We start from the raw sequence: 17,983 nt of genomic DNA on the forward strand, positions 1-17,983 counted from the left end.
CGAAGCTAGAGGGCCGGCAAGTCCCTGATGTGAGAACAACAGCAGAACATGGAACCTGTGCCCTGATGAGCTGACAAGACACACCTGTGGGCTGATATGTTCCCCAGGGATGACATGAAGCTTGTTTCATAATTTCAAAATCATTTTAGAAACATTTTGTTGTTAATATGAGAACGAATTCTTCTTTTTTTTTTTTTTTTTTTTGAGACAGAGTCTAGCTCTGTCACCCAGGCTGGAGTGCAGTGGCGTGATCTCGGCTCACTGCAAGCTCCGCCTCCCGGGTTCACGCCATTCTCCTGCCTCAGCCCCCCGAGTAGCTGGGACTACAGGCGCCCACCACCACGCCCGGCTAATTTTTTGTATTTTTAGTAGAGATGGGGGTCTCACCATGTTAGCCAGGATGGTCTCGATCTCCTGACCTCGTGATCTGCCTGCCTCGGCCTCCCAAAGTGCTGGGATTACGGGCGTGAGCCACCGCGCCCGGCCGGAATTATTCTTTTATAGACAGGAATTTGGTTTGATGGTGCAAACAGATGCATGCATGTGACCTGCTTTCCACGTGGTACCTGGATGGTTCTGGGATTTGTTAGTCATCCTGCCATCCTGCACTCCCCAAGCACAGGCTCCTAGCGGGTGTGAACCTCAAAGGAGCTCTTTCCCTGCAGGGAAGTGGGCATGGCCCAGGACCAGGAACTTTCCAGATTTGGGAGTTCTGCCAGATTCTGGTCCTCTCCCTTACTCACTTTATGACCTTGCGCAAATCACTTTGCCTCGGTCTTCTCATCTGAAAAAGGGGTTTCATGAACGTGACCTTGCAAGGCTGTTGAAGTACTGAAGAGAACATTAGGAAGAGGAAATACCTAAGATCAATAAACTCATGAAAAATGCTCACCTTCAGTAGAAGTCAGAGAAATGCAAAGTAAAGCAATAAGATAGCGTTTCCCACTCTAACTTGGGCAGACGTTTCAAAGATTGGTAATCACAGGAACTGGCAAAGATAAAGCAAAAAGGGCCTTCTTGTCCTCCTCACCGTGCAGCTAGTAGGAGGGTACATGGGCAAAGCCTTTCTAGAAGGCAGCCTGGCAGTTACCATCAACTATAAATGCATATGCCCTTGGATTTAGCAATTTCACCTCTAGGAATCTATCCTACTGAAATATTCATGCGTGTGCAGAAATATATGTGTGGAGATGTTCACTGAGGCACAACTTGAACTTTTTTTTTTCTTTTTTTAGATACGAAGTCTCACTCTGTTGCCCAGGCTGGAGTGCAGTGGCATGATCATGGCTCACTGCAGCCTTGATTTCCTGAGCTCAAGCAATCCTCCCACCTTAGCCTCTCATGTAGCTGGGACTACAGGCACACATTGCCACAACCAGCTTCAGGTCACAACTTTCAATAGTGAAAAACTGGAAACAACCTAGATTTAATCACTGTAGATAACAAATCATAGTATCTCCACACTAGGAGCACCAGGCACCAGTCACACTGAATGAGGAAGGCCTCTATACTTTTGTGAACAGCTCTCCAGGAAAGACACAAAGTATAAATAAATGGACATTACAATTTGATTAATGATTAAAAAAACAAACAAAACAAAACCCTGTAAATATAAATTTAAATAGAAAGAAAGGCCCAGCGACTAGGGAGGCTGAGGTAGGAGGATGGCTTGAGACCAGGAGCTCAAGCCCAGCCTGGGCCATACAGTAAGACGTCATCTCTTAAAAAAAAAAAAAAAATTTTTTTTCATTAAAAAAAATGACAAGAAAGGGAGGGAGTAGGCTGAAATATGCCTTTGTAATATTTGAACCTTATATAAAGATGAAGTCCTGATTCATGTAATTAAAATTAAAAGTAAGGCCAAGCGCCTTGGTTCGCGCCTGTAATCCCAGCACTTTGGAAGGCTGAGGCGGGCGGATCACCTGAGGTCAGGAGTTCGAGACCAGCCTGGCCAGCATGGTGAACCCCATCTCTACTAAAAATAAAAAATTAGCCGGGTGTGGTGGCACGTGCCTGTAGTCCCAGCTACTCGGGAGGCTGAGGCAGGAGAATCACTTGAACCTGGGAGACGGAGGTTGCAGTGAGCTGAGATCGCACCACCGTACTCCAGCCTGGGCGACAGAGTTTATTTATTTATTTTCTCAAAGAAAAAATAAATAAATAAAAATAAATAAAATAAAAGTAAGGCCGGGCATGGTGGCTCACTCCTGTAATCCCAGCACTTTGGGAGGCTGAGGCGGGAGGATCACTTGAGGCCAGGAGTTTGAGACCAGCCTGGCCAACATGGTGAAACCCTATCTCTACTAAAAATATAAAAATTAGCCAACCGTGGTAGCACACGCCTGTAATCCCAGCTACTGAGGAGGCTGAAGCACACAAATCACTTGAACCTGGGAGGCGGAGGCTGCAGTGAGCCGAGAGTGCTCTTTAGCCTGGGTGACAGAGCGAGACTCTGTCTCAAATAAATAGATAAGTAAATAAAAATAAAAGTGAAAGAAAGGGAAAAGTCAAAATCAAGAGTGGAGCAGAGCAGCCTATGGTAGGTGGTGCCTGGCTGCATGAAGTGAACTATAATGGGGAGTGAGGGTCAATGATTGCTTTTCCTTTCCTCCTTCTTTTGATTGGAGATGTCCCAATTTTCCCATGGGAACCACTCTTAGTTCCTCCCTCTTGGTTCCTGGGTTTGGGTAGGCTCCAGGGGTGGGCACATGACTCATATCTGGCCAATCCACCGTACTTGCTAAGCTGTAAGATATGAGCATGAAACTTATGGTGGCCATATTTAGGAATAGCTTGTTTAAGAGTAAAGCTAACACAGAGGAAAGCAGGCCTGACAGGCTGAAGCAGAGAGAAAGATCTAGTTCCCACTGCATTCTCTAAGTGCCTGGATCCAGCTATACCCGAAGGAGATGGTGTGCCAGACCTCACTGGACAAGCACCTAGATCCAGCTATACCTGAAGGAGTTCCTTCTTCGGAATCATTTCTGTAGCAACTCTCCCTTGAGGGTGGAAGGAGCTTGGCAGGGGTGGGCCTCACCTGGCTTAGGCGGTTCTGCAGCTCCTTCACCTGCTGCTCCACCTGCTGCTTCTCACCCTGCAGCCGCTCCACCAACTGCAGCTTCTCCTGGCTCCAGTTGCGCTCGCTGATCTGCAGCTGCCGCGTCAGTTCCATGACAGCGCTGTAGGACTCAGCTAGGAGGTGCTGCTGCTCCTCACGCTCCCTCTGTAGGGCTGCCTTCCAGTCGGGCCCTGCCCGCTCCCCGGCCCCCTTCCCTGTCTTCAGCTCCATCTGCGGAAAGAAGCAGACTAAGCAGCTGGCAGCAGGAGGCCACTCCTCTCGGCCCTTCTCTCTCCTTCCCTCCTGGGTGCCAGCAGGGGAAAAGGGGAGAGGTCCCCTCAAAAGACCCCTCACCAGGGACTAACCCAGCTTAGTCCTCCCCACTCAGAATCAACCCCTAACCCCTCCACACAATAAGGGTTTGAAGAACTCTCTATAAGCCAAGCTCTGCTGTAGGCTTTTTAGGCATGATGTCAGTATCCTCATAAAAACTCTGAAAGATTACTAGTGGTCTCTCCAGCAAGATGGTTGTCTTGGCCTCAGACCTCAGGGTGGCAGGAAAGGGAATGTGCAATCTTTAGACTCAATGCCCCCCATTAACCCCCATGGGCTGGTCAGGTTCTTGGAGGGAGGAGCACCTGAAATGCCCGGGTTTTTGGGGGCAGCGGGTGCAGTGGACACCGTGGAATGTGCAGATGGAGGGAGCTGTGAGATCTGCAAGAGGGTTACGAGGGGAGAGTAGTGGCACCAGGAAGTAGCCAGGAGACTGTGAGCAGTGGGAAAAAGGTGGAATTGGGGCCGGGCATGGTGGCTCACGCCAGTACTCCCAGCACTTTGGAAGGCTGAGGCCGGCGGATCACTTGAGATCAGAAGTTCAAGACTAGCCTGGCCAACGTGGTGAAGCTCCAGCTCTACTAAAAATACAAAAATTAGCTTGGGCGCGGTGGTGTGCCATCTATAATCCCAGTTACTTTGGAGGCTGAGGCAGGAGAATCTCTTGAACCCCGGAGGCGGAGGCTGCAGTGATCCAAGATTGCACCACTGCACTCCAGCCTGAGTGACACAGTGAGATTCCGTCTCAAAAAAAAAAAAAAAAAAAAGAGGTGGAATTGGGGTCACAGGAAGCCAGGGGTTAGAGGTTTGGGGGAGCAAGAGCCAGTTTGCCACTTATTAGCCGGGTGACCTTGGGAGATAAATTTAACTCCTCTGTGCCAGTTTTGTCATCTGTCCAGCAGAGACCATCGGAGTACCTGCCTCCCAGAGGCTGCTGATGCCTAGGAAGGCAGCTTGCAGCAGGGGCAGGCTGGATGGAAGAAGCTGGAGCCCAAGCTGCAGGGTCAGAGCATTCTCTCTGAGAGGGAAGAAGCCCACCCTCTCACTTTTCAGGCCAAAGGAGGCAGCAAGTCACCCTCAGGCACACAGCAGACACCAAACCCCCAGGGCTCCTGGTTAAGGCTCCTTTGGGGGCACGCTGGGGAGTTGGGAGGGGAGGCCCCCATTTTGAGTGGAGGGAGCAAAATAGAGCCAGGCAGTGGGGGCTGAGGGAGTCCTTATGAGGAAAGGAAGGAGCAAATGAGGACACCAGGCAGTGGGGGTGCGCACCAGTCTCACCTGTGAGCCCAGGGCACAATCCCCCACCCTCCTTCCCTTCCCCTGTGACTCCCATTCCCCACCGTTTCTGATACCCTTGCTGTGTGACTTTAGGCAAGTCTCTTACCCTCTCTGGGCCACCGGTGAAGCAAAGGCGTTCTTATTCCTCTAGGAGCATGGCCTTGGTATCCTACTCCCAGATCTGACAGCTAAAGGCTTGGCTGAGAGTAAGGGGAGAGGCCTCTGACAGGTGGGGGGCTCACCTGGGTGGTATGGTCCTTGAGCTCTGCCCGCTCTGTCTCCCAGGTAGCCTTGGCCTTGGCAAACTGTTGCTGAAGCTCTGTCAGACCACGGCGTTCATCCCGGAGCAGCCAGCACAGCTCCTTCAGCGTCACCTTCATGTCAGCCAGTGTCTTGATGTACTCATTGGGCTGCAGACAGGAGGCAAAACCTGAGTCAAGAGCCTCTGGGGGGTAGGGAGGGGAACCTGGGTTCAGAGACCTCACCGTCCAGCTTGGGACTTCACGAGGCCTCGGGCAAGTCCCACGACCTCCCTAGGTCATCTCACCCATAAAATGGGAATGACAGGACCAGCCCTGGCTACCTCCTAGGCTGACATGCGGCCCAAATCTGACACCAAGAAAAATCCCTGCAGTTACAGTAATAATTATTCAGCCTAATTCTGAGCTGAATCATCTGGCTTCTTCAAGGCTCTGCAGTGTCTGCCCCGTGGGTCTTTCTCCTCACTCAGGATCTGCCTCTCTGACCCGCTGCAGGCCAGATGTGGGGTCTAATTCATGGAGACTCCCTCAGTTTGCCTGACTCTGTCCCAAATCTTCTCTCCTGGGCCCATGACCTCATTTCCCATCCCTACCCCAGCTCACCGTGTGTGATCCTGGGATCCTGACCCCACTGTTCTCTCCGACTTATGGCTTGATTTGAAGGTTCCTGACCCTAAACCACAAGGCCCCTCTTCAGATGACTCTAGCCTGATATCCTTACCCTTACCACGTACCTCCAAAGCCATACTCAATACCAGAACACCTTGCCACACCTTGGCACACACAGTTCTCTTGGTCCAGAATAGTCTTTCCCCTGTTCTCTATTAGGTAAACTCCTATACAACCTTCAAAACCCATCATCCATGACCCCTTCACTGTGATACTGTCCCCTATACTGCAAACAGAATTACTTGCTCTCTTGCCTATGACCCCACAGTCCATCATCTGGACTCCGTTACTGCCCTGGGATGACCAGGCAATAACCTGCAACTTCAATGTCCAGGAATGGGGTCAGAGAAAGCAGTAGGAATTGATTACTGAGCAGACAAAGGAATGAATGGACACAACAGGACCGGGAAGGGGCTGGAAACACACCGTGTTCTGGGTCCAGCTGTCCCCCGTGCAGGCCTTGTTATCAGAATGCTGAGCGTTTATCTCCTCTTCCTCCATCAGCAAGTACAGCTCCTTCATGCTGTTCACCTGTTTTTTAAAAACCATGCTTAACAGCAGGTGGCAAGTTTTCCCAAATTTTAATTCCAACCTTGGGCACCATGTAGGTCAAGGAGCACGGCTGGACAGTCAGGCCCTCCTAGCCTCCCACGACATCTATTCTGCCCCAAAGACCACGAAGCATCCCTGAGAGTCACTCTGAAATAACCATGTTGACAGGCTGGGTCAAGGCAGGTACTGCGGTTGAAATGAAAAGACCACACGCACTCCCACAATGCTACATAAGGGTGACCAAAGGTTTGGGCGGACAGAAGGGACCTTGCTGGGGGGTTGGATTTCTTGCTGATGGATTCTGGGCAAGAGTCCAGGGCCAGCCAAGGAGATCAGGGACCTAGTTCAGGATGGAAATAAGGCAAAAGGGAGCAAGTCACCTTCTGTGCTCAAGCAATCCTCCTGCCTCAGCCTCCCAAAATGCTGGGATTATAGGTGCGAGCCACCGTGCCCAGCATGATTATGTTTGTATCTTATTAATTATGCTTATTTTGGTAAATGCATATATTTCTTAATTATAGGCATATATGTTATATAATTTTCTGTGTCTCTTTATTTTTTTTTTGAGATGGAGTCTCACTGTGTCATCCAGGCTGGAGTGCAATGGCATGATCTTGGCTCACTGCAACCTCTGCCTTGAAGGTTCAAGAGATTCTCCTGCTTCAGGCTCCCGAGTAGCTGGGACTACCAGTGTGAACCACCGTTCCCAGCTAATTTTTGTATTTTTAGTAGAGACAGGGTTTCATCTTGTTGGCCAGACTGGTCTCGAACTCCTGATCCCAAGTGATCTGCCCACCTTAACCTCCCAAAGTGCTGAGATTACAGGCGTGAGCCACCGCACCTAGCCAATTTTCTATGTTTATGCCCTATTTTTTTTTTTTTTTCCCTAAAGTAAGTTTCTCTCTCTTTTACTCTAGGATATGGAAATGGCTAGAAAGGTTTTCACCAAATGTGGAGGGTTCGTCTGAGACAAACTGACTTAAAATATAGACTGTGTGGCCTGCAGGTCATTCCCTCAAACTGGGCTTCATCCAGAGGCCTGTGAGACTTCCAAACTGGTGAGAGGGCTTCTATGTTTCCAAACGTCACAGAAGAGACAGCTTCAGATAGGAGGCCCGAGGCAAATGCTCCCAGGGGCGGCCCTGTGTCAGGCACTGCAGGGCCAGGGCAGCAGGGTGTGGGCCCATGGAATGTTGAGCCCCACTGAGATAGGGTGATGCAGGGTCTTGCTACACACTCAGGTCTAGCTGTCTTGCCTGGCTCCTGGGGCATCTGGGCTCCTCTGGAGTACCCCTGATGACATAAGTGGCACCTTGAGGCATGCCAGTGCTCCCTACTGGATCTGGACAGGGGACTACAGAGAGTAGCCTGGACCAGAGGAGGGCCAAGCCTGGGCTAGCCTCGAGGTACCTGAACCCAAAAGGACAAGGCCAAAGTGAACAATATCAACTAAGATGAGTGTGACCAAGGTCTGACATCCTTGTAAGTCCCCTTCTCTTCCCTGATGTGTTGATGTGTGCTGCTGTGCTGATGACAGGAGGCAGGGGCTTTGAGCAGCAAAGGGTCCTGCACAGACAGGGGCATGAATGGGCCAGGTGGGTCCTTTCTAAGCTTCTTACATTCCCAAAGCTCCACCCCCACATGTTTCCTGCCACATCCTAATACCACCTGTACTATCACCAATGTTTTTAAGCCAGCCTACTCCCTCTTGTTAAGTAAACATATCTTTCGGCCAGGCATGGTGGCTCATGCCTGTAATCCCAGCACTTTGGGAGGCCAAGGCGGGTGGATTACGTGAGGTCAGGAGTTCGAGAGACCAGCCTGGCCGACATGGAGCAACTCTGTCTTTTTTTTTTTTTTTTGAGACGGAGTCTTGCTCTCTCTCCCAGTCTGGGGTGCAGTGGCGCGATCTAGGCTCACTGCAAGCTCTGCCTCCCGGGTTCACGCCATTCTCCCGCCTCAGCCTCCCGAGTAGCTGGGACTACAGGCGCCTGCCACAATGCCCAGCTAATTTTTTGTATTTTTAGTAGAGACGGGGTTTCACCATGTTAGCCAGGATGGTCTCGATCTCCTGACCTCGTGATCCACCCGCTTCAGCTTCCCAAAGTGCTGGGATTACAGGTGTGAGCCACCGTGCCCAGCCAAGAAACCCTGTCTTTACTAAAAATACAAAAATTAGCTGAGCATGGTGGCATGTGCCTGTAATCCCAGCTACTCGGGAAGCTGAGGCAGGAGAATCGCTTGAACCCGGGAGATGGAGATTGCAGTGGGCTGAGATTGCGCCACTGCACTCTAGCCTGGGCTGGAGTGAGACTCCATCTCGAAAAAAAAAAAAAAAAAGCAACAAATGCAGGAAGGAAGACTGCATGCTGACGGCAGGTATGTGAGCCTAGGAGTTGTGTCAATACCAGCTGGGCGTCCCTTCCCTGTCCCTCTCTCCCCAGCCCACACTCCCAGTCCCAGTCCCAGGCCCAGGCCCAATCTTACCTCGAGGAAGTCATCCCCCTCGCTGGGCAAAACCTTGCCCTGCCGCCAGCGCTTGAGGAACCACCTGAGCTTCATGAAGAGCAGCAGGAAGTTGTGCTTGAACTGCTGGGACTCCTGCACCAGCATGTTCTTCTCCTGGCTCCAGAATTTCTGCTCCAGCCTCCGCTGGAGGCTCAGACTCTGCAGCTCAAATTCCCGCCTCAGGAGCGCCCTCTGCTGGTCCTCCTTCAGCTGCCGGGGGACAAGAGCTTGAGCAACCCCAGGGCCCTGCCCTCTCCCCCACCCGTTTCCGGGCCCCTGCACAGGGGCAGGGTGGAAAGTCTGGGTGGTGCTTGTGAGTGATCCCTGCTGGGGATCCCACCACACGTGGCGCAATCTATTCAGATGAGCACTGCCCTCTGCTACTGCAAAAACAGTGACACATCACTGAAGGAGCTGGGATTTGACCCTGGCTCTAAAAAACCATGACATCATATACTGAGCACCTCCTGGGCACCAAATGTCTCACATGAACGCTCATGTTCATGAGGAACCTGCGAGGGTGAGCGATGATAGCAGGGAGGGGTGACACATGGAGAGCAAAGGGCGTGCCAGGGTTGAGGACAGCTGATGACTAGGCAACACCCTAGGAAGCAATGCAGTGTCATGCCTAACAGAGGGACCTGGATTAGAGGACCAGCCCTGCCACGTTCTGGATGTGCAACCCTGGGCAGAGCACTCCGGCTCTCTGGACATCAGTTTCCCCATGTGCAAAATGGTGATAAGGGAGGGCACAAGGATTAAAAGACATAATGGGTAGAAAGTACATTGGACAGGCCCACCATACAGTAAGGGCTTAACAAATGTTATTCCAGAACTATTATCTTGATTAGAAGCCAGGCCTGATGAGGGCACCATTTCATAAATGGGAAACTGAAGTCCTGAGAGAAAACAGGACTGGCCCCAGGTCCCACAGGCAGCCAATGACAGCCCTGTTACACAGCTAATGCACAATGGCAAGGGCAATAACATCCCAGCAGGGCACAGGCGCTGAAGACTCAGGTTTCCCTTGACATTCTTTCATTCTTTTTTTTTTTTTTTTTAGATATCACTCTGTCACCCAGGCTAGAATGCAGTGGGACGATCTCGGCTCACTGTAACCTCCGTCTCCTGGGTTCAAGCGATTCTCTTGCCTCAGCCTCCTGAGTAGCTGGGATTACAGGCGTGCTGGTGCACGCCTGGCTAATTTTTGTATTTTTAGTAAAGGTGGGGTTTCATCATGTTGGCGAGGCTGGTCTCAAACTCCTGGCCTCAATGATCTGCCTGCCTCGGCCTCCCAAAGTGATTATGCCTGGGATTACAGGCCACCACACCCAGCCTCCCCTGACATTTTTGACTTCAGAGGGCCCATAGATCCTCAAGGCCTCTGCTTCCAGCTCAGAGAGGCTATAGGAATAGCTGCCTGAAAGTGCTGGGCACCACACACCTGGACCATTTTCTGGTTGAAATTGTCGGCCTCCTCCTTTCGTAGCTGCCGCTCCTGGGAGAGCTGCTCTTGCAAGCCCCGGAGGCTGTCGTGGGCCTCAGCCAGCACCAGCTGCAGCTCCTTGATCTGTGGTACAGACACGGGACACAGATAAAGAGGAGGGAGAGAGAGGAAGAAGTGGATAGAAATTGTGATCTAAGGATGACAGTGGTAGGGGAACGATGGGATGCTGGACCCAAGCTGTCCAAATACAAATCAGGCAGAATGACTGTCCCCACCTCCGAGGGTCGTCATGATGATTAAATGAAACAGTACATATCAAATCTGGCTTTTGTTACCATTGGAACTTGTTCTTTTCTCTCTGAAATTTATCTTAATAAGGTACTGGGAAAACTAAGTTTGATTCACAAAGATGTTCATTGTTTCATTGTTTATAATTGCAATATTTTAGAAACAACTTAGATACTAAATGATGGGACTTAAAAGATGTTTAATGGATCTATACGTACGTAACAATCCATTCAGTGGTACCCTTAAGGACAGTGTCCTTTATTTTATGTATGTTATTATGTTATACTTCAACAGAAAGTACAAAAACAAAACCAAAAAAGCTATAGACCTCCATAGAAAAACATATAAAGGACATGGACACACACAATAAATGTAACCAGTGGGAACTACGTGAAGACCTTCTGACCTCCGACCTTCACCCACCCTTCCCTCCCTCCCTCCCTCCCTCCCTCCCTCCCTTCTCTCTCTCTCTCTCTCTTTCAATGGAGTTTCGCCAGCTTTGAGCGCCATCTTGGCTCACTGCAACCTCTGCCTCCCGGGTTCAAGCGATTATCCTGCCTCAGCCTCTCAATTAACTGGGATTACAGGCACCCGCTACCACGCCTAGCTAATTTTTATATATTTTTGATAGAGACAGGATTTTGCCATGTTGCCCAGGCTCATCTCGAACTCCTAGGCTTAAGCAATCTGCCCACCTGGGCCTCCCAAAGTGCTGAAATTACAGGTGTGAGTCACCGTGCCTGGCCCCAGAACTTCTACATAAAACCTTCCTAGGCAGGGCAAATGTCCCTCTGTGAGAAAGTAAACATTCATTATATGGTCAATAATATGATGATTTGGCAGTGGAAGGCACAGTGACTTGAGGTATATCTTCTATATCTGTTTTGCATTAAAAATTTTTGCAGGGCTACATACTGTCTGCTGTCCCTGGTTTCCTCCCTGAACTCAGTGTTCAACAGCACTGGGCAATTGTCACTGCTCAATAAAGAGTGGCTGAATGAAACAAATAATTGAATGTGTGCAGGAAATAATTTTTTCTACAGGTAAGCCTATAGAATAGGCCTATTTCCTGGCAGGGCACGGTGGCTCACGCCTGTAAACCAGCACTTTAGAAGGCTGAGACGGGAGGATCACTTGAGCCCCAGAGTTTGAGACCAGCCTAGGTGACATGACAAAACCCTGTCTCTACTATAAATATGAAAATTAGCTGGGCATGGTGGTGCACGCCTATAGTCCCACCTAACCGGGAGGGCTGAGGCATGAGATTCGCTTGAACTCAGGAAATGTAGGTTACAGTGAGCCAAGATCGCACCACTGCACTCCAGACTGGACAACAGAGCGAGACTCGGTCTAAAAAAAAAAAAAAAAAAAAAAAAAAAGAATAGGTCTATTTCGTTTTCTTAGAAAACGACAACTAAGTTATCTCAGTTTTTTCTCTTTTTGCCATGGCTTCCAGGAAGCTCACTTAGAGAGTCTGATCCATCAGCTTCAAGTGAGTTTCTCCTTCCTACATAGTCATGGGCTGGCCTTCCTGGGACCACAGAGTCGTCTTCCAAGAGATGCTCAGAAAGGTGCTCAGGCTGGAAAATACATAGGACTCTGCAAAGTTCAGGGTTTCAGGGATACTCCACCCAGTCCGTAGGAGCCTTTTCCTGCTTCAGGCTCATTATGAAGAGCAAGGAGAAGCTCAGTAGGCTTAGAAGGGGCTCAGAACTACCCAGAATTCCCTGAGGATCAAAGAATTCTAGCAATTCAGTAACTACCATTCACTCTAACCCTCCCACGTTACAGATGGGGAAGTTGTGGCCAGAAGGTAGAAATCTGTCCAAGGTCACACAGGAACACTGGTAGAACTGACACTTGAACTCAGGTCCCCTGAGTCCCAGAGATGTGTCTTTATCATCATAATCATCATCCTCCTCCTCATCCTCACCCAATGTGGACCAGGCCTTAAGCTATGGCTTTTCATGTATTTAATCCTTTCAACAACCCTATGAGGCACCTTCATTTTACATGCGAGAAAACTGAGAATCAGAGAGGTAAAATGACTTATCCAAGATCTCACAGCCAGTATAGAGTGGATCCACAATTGAAACCCAAACTGCCTGACTATAGAGACTGCTGCCTTCCTGCTACATACATGAGTAGTTCCATTAAATTACATAAATTGTTAAATTCCCAGTGGAATTTAGTACAGAAGAAAAAATAATTTATGCAGATGAGTTTATAAGTTTCCTTGGATCAGGCCATAAGAATGTCCCAAACTTACTTATGTCCCTTCTGGCCTTGGCTGCCAGGAAGCCTGGAACCAAATGGAATGCCCCAAACCCATATCCTCACCAGCTAAGTGATATATGGACCACTCTGCTTTTGACAGGGCTCGGTCACTCTCCTCCCACCCAATCCCATGCTTGCTCAGGCCTAGACCCACCTCAGAGGCATAGGAATCATTGTCTTCAGCTCGGTAAGGCCTGAAGCTCCGGCTGGGGTCGGGCTTAGAGTCCAAGTCACCAGTGCGGAAGGCCTCTCGGATCCTGGGCTCCCATTCCGGCAGGTCCCTGAAGTCAGGTGACTGCACCCAGAGGCACAGGCAGAACAAACCAAAGATCACCATGGGGAGGGGCTGGAGGGGTGCCAGAAACACCCACCCCCAGGCCTCTGCACTCCCTAAGAGGATTGAACCACCCACCTGAGGGCTGGGACCCTTGTAGATTCACCTCTGCAACCCAGACCCAGCCCTGGCTGGGGGCACTGCTGCCATTCAATGAATGTTTGCTGAAAGGATGAATGAGTAGGTAAGTGGGAAGTGATTTTTTGAATGTGTGTCTTGTGCACAAACCTTTTGAGTCAGCCCGAACTGTCCTATCACATCTGTGACCTCTGTTCATCCCTCTTTCAAGAAGAACCAAGAGGGAAATAACATAGAGCAGTCTATGGGCACAGTGGCACGTGCCTGTGATTCCATCTACAATTTGAGGCTGCAGCAAGCTGTGATCATACCATTGCCCTCCAGCCTGGGCAACAGAGCAAGACTGTTTCTTTAAAAAAAAAAAAAAAAAAAAAAGGCAATGTGCTTGCTTAAAAAAGTAAGATGAAACCGGATCAACAGGTCTTGAGTTACAGAAATTATGGCACATATCCACTGTATAATTGTTAAAAAGAAAGTGCTAAATCTCAGAAGGGCACAATGGCTCACACCTGTAATCCCAGCACTTTGGGAGGCCGAGGCGGGTGGATCACCTGAGGTCAGGAGTTCAAGACCAGCCTGGCCAACATCGTGAAACTCCGTCTCTACTAAAAATACAAAAATTAACCAGGTGTGGTGGGGCATGCCTCTAATTCCAGCTACCTGGGAGACGGAGACAGGAGAATTGTAATTGCAGCTACCCGGAAAGTGGAGACAGGAGGCGGAGGTTGCAGTGAGCTGAGATCGCGCCACCACACTCCAGCCTGGGCGACAGAGGTAAGACTCTGTCTCAAAAAAAAAAAAGAAAAAAGAAAGTGCTAAATCGCTCTCTTTCCCTGGAAATGAAAAACTCCCTGCCATTGCTCTGAGGATGAAGATCAAACCTCCCACATGCTCAGTGCAGTCCAGCTTCACATTGTCTCTTCACTCAGCGCCCTGGACACACCATGCTCCTTCCGCCTCTGATCTGAGCTGTGTCTTTGCACAGGCTATTTGCTCTGCTGAAAACACTGTGCCCCCAGCCATCCATCCCTCTGACCTCTGGTCAGATCAGAGGCCTTCCCTCAGCACAGGGTCTAGGTCAAGTTCCTTGTTCATAAAACCATGTACGTTTCCTTCAGATTCTTCTCTCAGTGTCTAATTGCACATTCACTGACATGGTATTTTGGGTGACTCTGCCCCACTAGATGATAAGGGCCATGAGAGGTGGAATCATATCTGTTTTTGTTAATCATGACACCTTCAGCAGTGAGCACAAAAACTGTGAACAACAGACAAGGCATCATAAATTAACAAACTGATACATTGCGTTAAAAATATAAGTTGTGTAGTAACAATAGATATAAAACAATCTGGGTGGAAAAACAAATATATGATAGACGTGTAGAGAAGGATTTAGAAGGACAAGCTGCAAGGATGAAATATTCTAGATCTACTCCACTAGACACACACAAATACTGAAGATTTAAAATGTGACTATTAGGCCACGCACAGTGGCTCACACCTATAGTCCTAGCACTTTGGGAGGCTGAGGCTGGTGGATCACTTAAGCTCAGGAGTTCAAGACCAGCCTGGGCAATATGGCAAGATCCCATCTCTACAAAAAAATTTAAAAATTATGGCCAGGCACAGTGGCTCACGCCTGTAATCCCACAACTTCGGGAGACAAAGGCGGTCAGATCACTTGAGGTCAGGAGTTCGAGACCAGCCTGGCCAACATGGTGAAACCCCATCTCTACTAAAAATACAAAAATTAGCCAGGCGTGATGGAGGGCGCCTGTAATCCCGGCTACTTGGGAGGCTAAGAGAGGAGAATCGCTTGAACCTGGGAGTTGGAGGTTACAGTGAGCCGAGATTGCGCCACTGCATTCCAGCCTGGGTGACAGAGCGAGAATCTGTCTCAAAATAAATAAATAAATAAATAAATAAATAAATAAAAATTAGCTGGGTGTGGTGGTGCTCACTTGTAGTCCCAGGTACTCGGGAGAGTGAGGGGGGAGAATGGCTAAAGCCCAGGATATGGAGGCTGTAGTGAGCTGAGATTGCACCACCACACTTAAGCCTGGCCAGCAGGGAGAGAGCCTATCTCAAGAAAAAAAAAAAAAAAAAAAACAAAGGAAAAAAATAAATAATAGGATCTGTGCATGAGACACCTTACCTGAAAGTCTGAGCCAAGGTCTTTTGCCAGAAGAATCTCCTTAGAGAGCCCCTGGGAGCCCAAGGGGGGCAGTGATGAGAAGGACTCCTGCTGCTCCTTGACAGAGCCCCCGAGGACTGCATCTGCCTTCCGCGTGAAGGCATTCAGCTCCTGCTGCAGCACGCTCAGGCGCACCAGGATGGCATGGATGAGCTTGGTGTCCCTGGGGCCCTCGCTGTTGTCGGGGGCCTCATGCAGCCGGAAGTCAGCACACTCGTTGTCCAGACACAGCCGGAGGCCAGCCGTGAAGCCATTGGCATCAGCCACCAGGACATCGATGGCCTTACTGACCAAGGCGGCCTGCTCTCTCAGCCCAGGCAGCACCTCGGCCTCCCTGGCTCTGCAGAGTCGGACCGCATGGGACTCGTGTGTCTCGCCCAGGGGAGCAGGCACACACTGGGCAGAGTCTCCGGCCTCGGCGTCCGTCTCCAGCATGGGCCGCGTACTCTGGCAGGAGGCGAGGTCGCAGCGCTGGAGGTTGGAGAGGAGCACGCGGTTCTCGTACTGCAGCTTCTTGACCTTGCCGCTGAGCTCGCCGATCTGCAGCTTGGCAGCCGCCAGCTCCTCCTGCGAAGGTTCACTGAGCACAGAGCAACTGTCCTCCGACAGCGCCACGTCCAGCTCGTGCTCCGAGCGGAACTTGGCCAGCTCGTTCAGCAGCAGCTTGTTCTGGTCCTCGAGCTCGGCAGAGGAGCGCCGCAGCAGCTCGGCCTCCTCTTCGACGAACTGCAGGTGTCGCCGCAGCTCTGCCAAGCTCTCCCCGCACTCGCCGCCACCCAGCACGGAGAAGGCCAGGCGTGCCTCAGGCCCCCCACAGCCACCTCCATGATCCTTCATGTCGTCCATCTCAGCCCGCAGGCCTCGGTTCTCCACCTCCAGCTCCACGATGCGGCGGCTCAGCAGGTTGGCTTCCTCCTCCACTAGCTTCAGGTGCACCTTCAGTTCCGTCTCCCGCGAGTGGGGGGCATCGGCCAGCTCCTCGGCTGACAGCGCGCTGTCCAGGTCCCCATAGAGCGAGCGGTACTTCAGCAGCTCCTCCTTCATGCTGTCATTCTCCTTGGCAAGCTTAGTGAGCTTCTTGCACATGAGGGCCGACTCCTCCTTTGCAAAGTGCAACTGGCACTTCAGGTCTGCACTGTCCTCCTGGGACCACGGGGACAGACACAACCCAGGAAGGTTAGTGCTGGGAGGCTCAGTACCAGCCATGGCATTTTGGGGAGCACAAACTATGTGCTGGGAACACAGGGATGAATCAGACACAGCGAGACCCTCAAGGAGCTAAGGGTCCGGGGGACACGCAGAGGTGTAGATGTTGAAATGACAGCAAGGATGGGGCGCCACACATAGCCTGGGAGTACAGGAGCAGGTGACATACTGATGAGCAACTGCTGCCACTACAGTTTCATCAGTAAAATGGGGTGGTAACATTACCTTCCTCCCAGAGACACAGAGGGGATTAAATGAGCTAAGGATGAAAAGGGCCTGGCACTCTGACAATCCCATACCACTAGGAGCTAACGGTATGTGGCCTTTGCTGCATATAGTACTTCATCCAATTCTTCCAATGAACCCCCAAGACAGGGATAGATAGGAAATGGAGCCCAGAAACTCAAAATGACTCACTCCAATCACATGGCAGTCAAGTGGCAGAGCCAAGATTCAAGCCTGGGTCTCCAACTCTAGACCTTTGGATTTGACTGTAGTGCTGCTTGCTAAGTTCCTGGCTGGGGTGGGGAGCGATCGTCTAAGCATCTAAGAACCATGGGCTCAGGATGTGGTTTTGGGAAATAAAGTGAGCAGTGAAACTAAGAAAATGAGCAAGGGGGCCGGGCACAGTGGCTCACACCTGTAATCCCAGCACTTTGGGAGGCCGAGGCAGGTGGATTGCTTGAGGCCAGGAGTTCGAGATCAGCCTGGTCAACACGGTGAAACCCTGTCTCTACTAAAAATACAAAAATTAGCCAGGTATGGTGGTGCGTGCCTGTAGTCCCAGCTACTCGGGAGGCTGAGGCATGAAAATCGCTTGCACCTGGGAGGTAGAGGTTGCAGTGAGCTGAGATTGTGCCACCCACTGCACTGCAGCCTGGGCAAGAGAGTGAGACTCTGTCTCAAAAAAAAAAAAAAAAAAAAAAAGAAAATGAGCAAGAGGGGGACAGGGCAGAATCTGGGATCCCCAGACCACTTAGAGTCAGGCTCAGGCCTTCAGAATAAAACCTTCCTACGGGGGCTGCTGGGAATTACCTGCACTGAAGTCTTCTTATCGGCCTTCCCCAGGGAGCGGGTTCCTCTTTTCTTCAAGGAATGCTGAAGTGAGATTTAATTAAAAAAAAAAAAAAAGTCAGGACTGAAAGCTCACAGAATAATGCACATGCAGAGACCTGTCACAGTGCCCAGGGTCCAGGGAGGGCCCCAGTCTCCAGGCCACCCCACCCTGACAGCATTGACTGTTGAGTAAGAGGAGCCCTCCAGATCACCCAGTGAGCAGCAACGGGAGATAGGCCAGAAGCACTGGAGAAGATGATTCTGAAAACACCTGCTCAGGGCTCCTCCCCTCCAGCCCGCTCCCATGTGTGACTCAGTTGGCCTCGGCGAAGACTTGGAAAGCTGTGTTTCTGTTCTCGTTTGTCTTTCATCAAAGGATTTCCTGAGCACCTATCAAGCGCCAGGTAGGTAGGTGCAGAGAACACAGCAGTGAACCAGGGAGGAT

The 17,983-nt window shown here is 50.5% G+C and overlaps 1 protein-coding gene across 3 annotated transcripts in view; it reads right to left on the bottom strand.

Moving 5' to 3' along the window:
• Positions 1 to 17,983, bottom strand: part of MTCL2 (microtubule crosslinking factor 2) — an 87,083-nt gene that overhangs the window by 22,679 nt on the left and 46,421 nt on the right. For all 3 annotated transcript variants that reach the window (XR_008496095.2, XR_008496094.2, XM_054467251.2), the window contains exons 4-11: positions 17,518 to 17,580; positions 15,238 to 16,419; positions 12,825 to 12,965; positions 10,103 to 10,228; positions 8,638 to 8,868; positions 6,025 to 6,129; positions 4,912 to 5,079; positions 3,038 to 3,289 (exon numbers count right to left, since the gene is read on the bottom strand). Coding sequence is in view for 1 of the 3 variants with exons in the window: in XM_054467251.2 (XP_054323226.1) it covers positions 3,038 to 3,289; positions 4,912 to 5,079; positions 6,025 to 6,129; positions 8,638 to 8,868; positions 10,103 to 10,228; positions 12,825 to 12,965; positions 15,238 to 16,419; positions 17,518 to 17,580 (2,268 nt within the window). In the remaining 2 variants the exon portion in view is untranslated. The remainder of the gene's footprint in view (positions 1 to 3,037; positions 3,290 to 4,911; positions 5,080 to 6,024; positions 6,130 to 8,637; positions 8,869 to 10,102; positions 10,229 to 12,824; positions 12,966 to 15,237; positions 16,420 to 17,517; positions 17,581 to 17,983) is intronic.

Source organism: Pongo pygmaeus, chromosome 21 (genome assembly GCF_028885625.2).
Source record: "Pongo pygmaeus isolate AG05252 chromosome 21, NHGRI_mPonPyg2-v2.0_pri, whole genome shotgun sequence".
Taxonomy (NCBI): domain Eukaryota; kingdom Metazoa; phylum Chordata; class Mammalia; order Primates; family Hominidae; genus Pongo; species Pongo pygmaeus.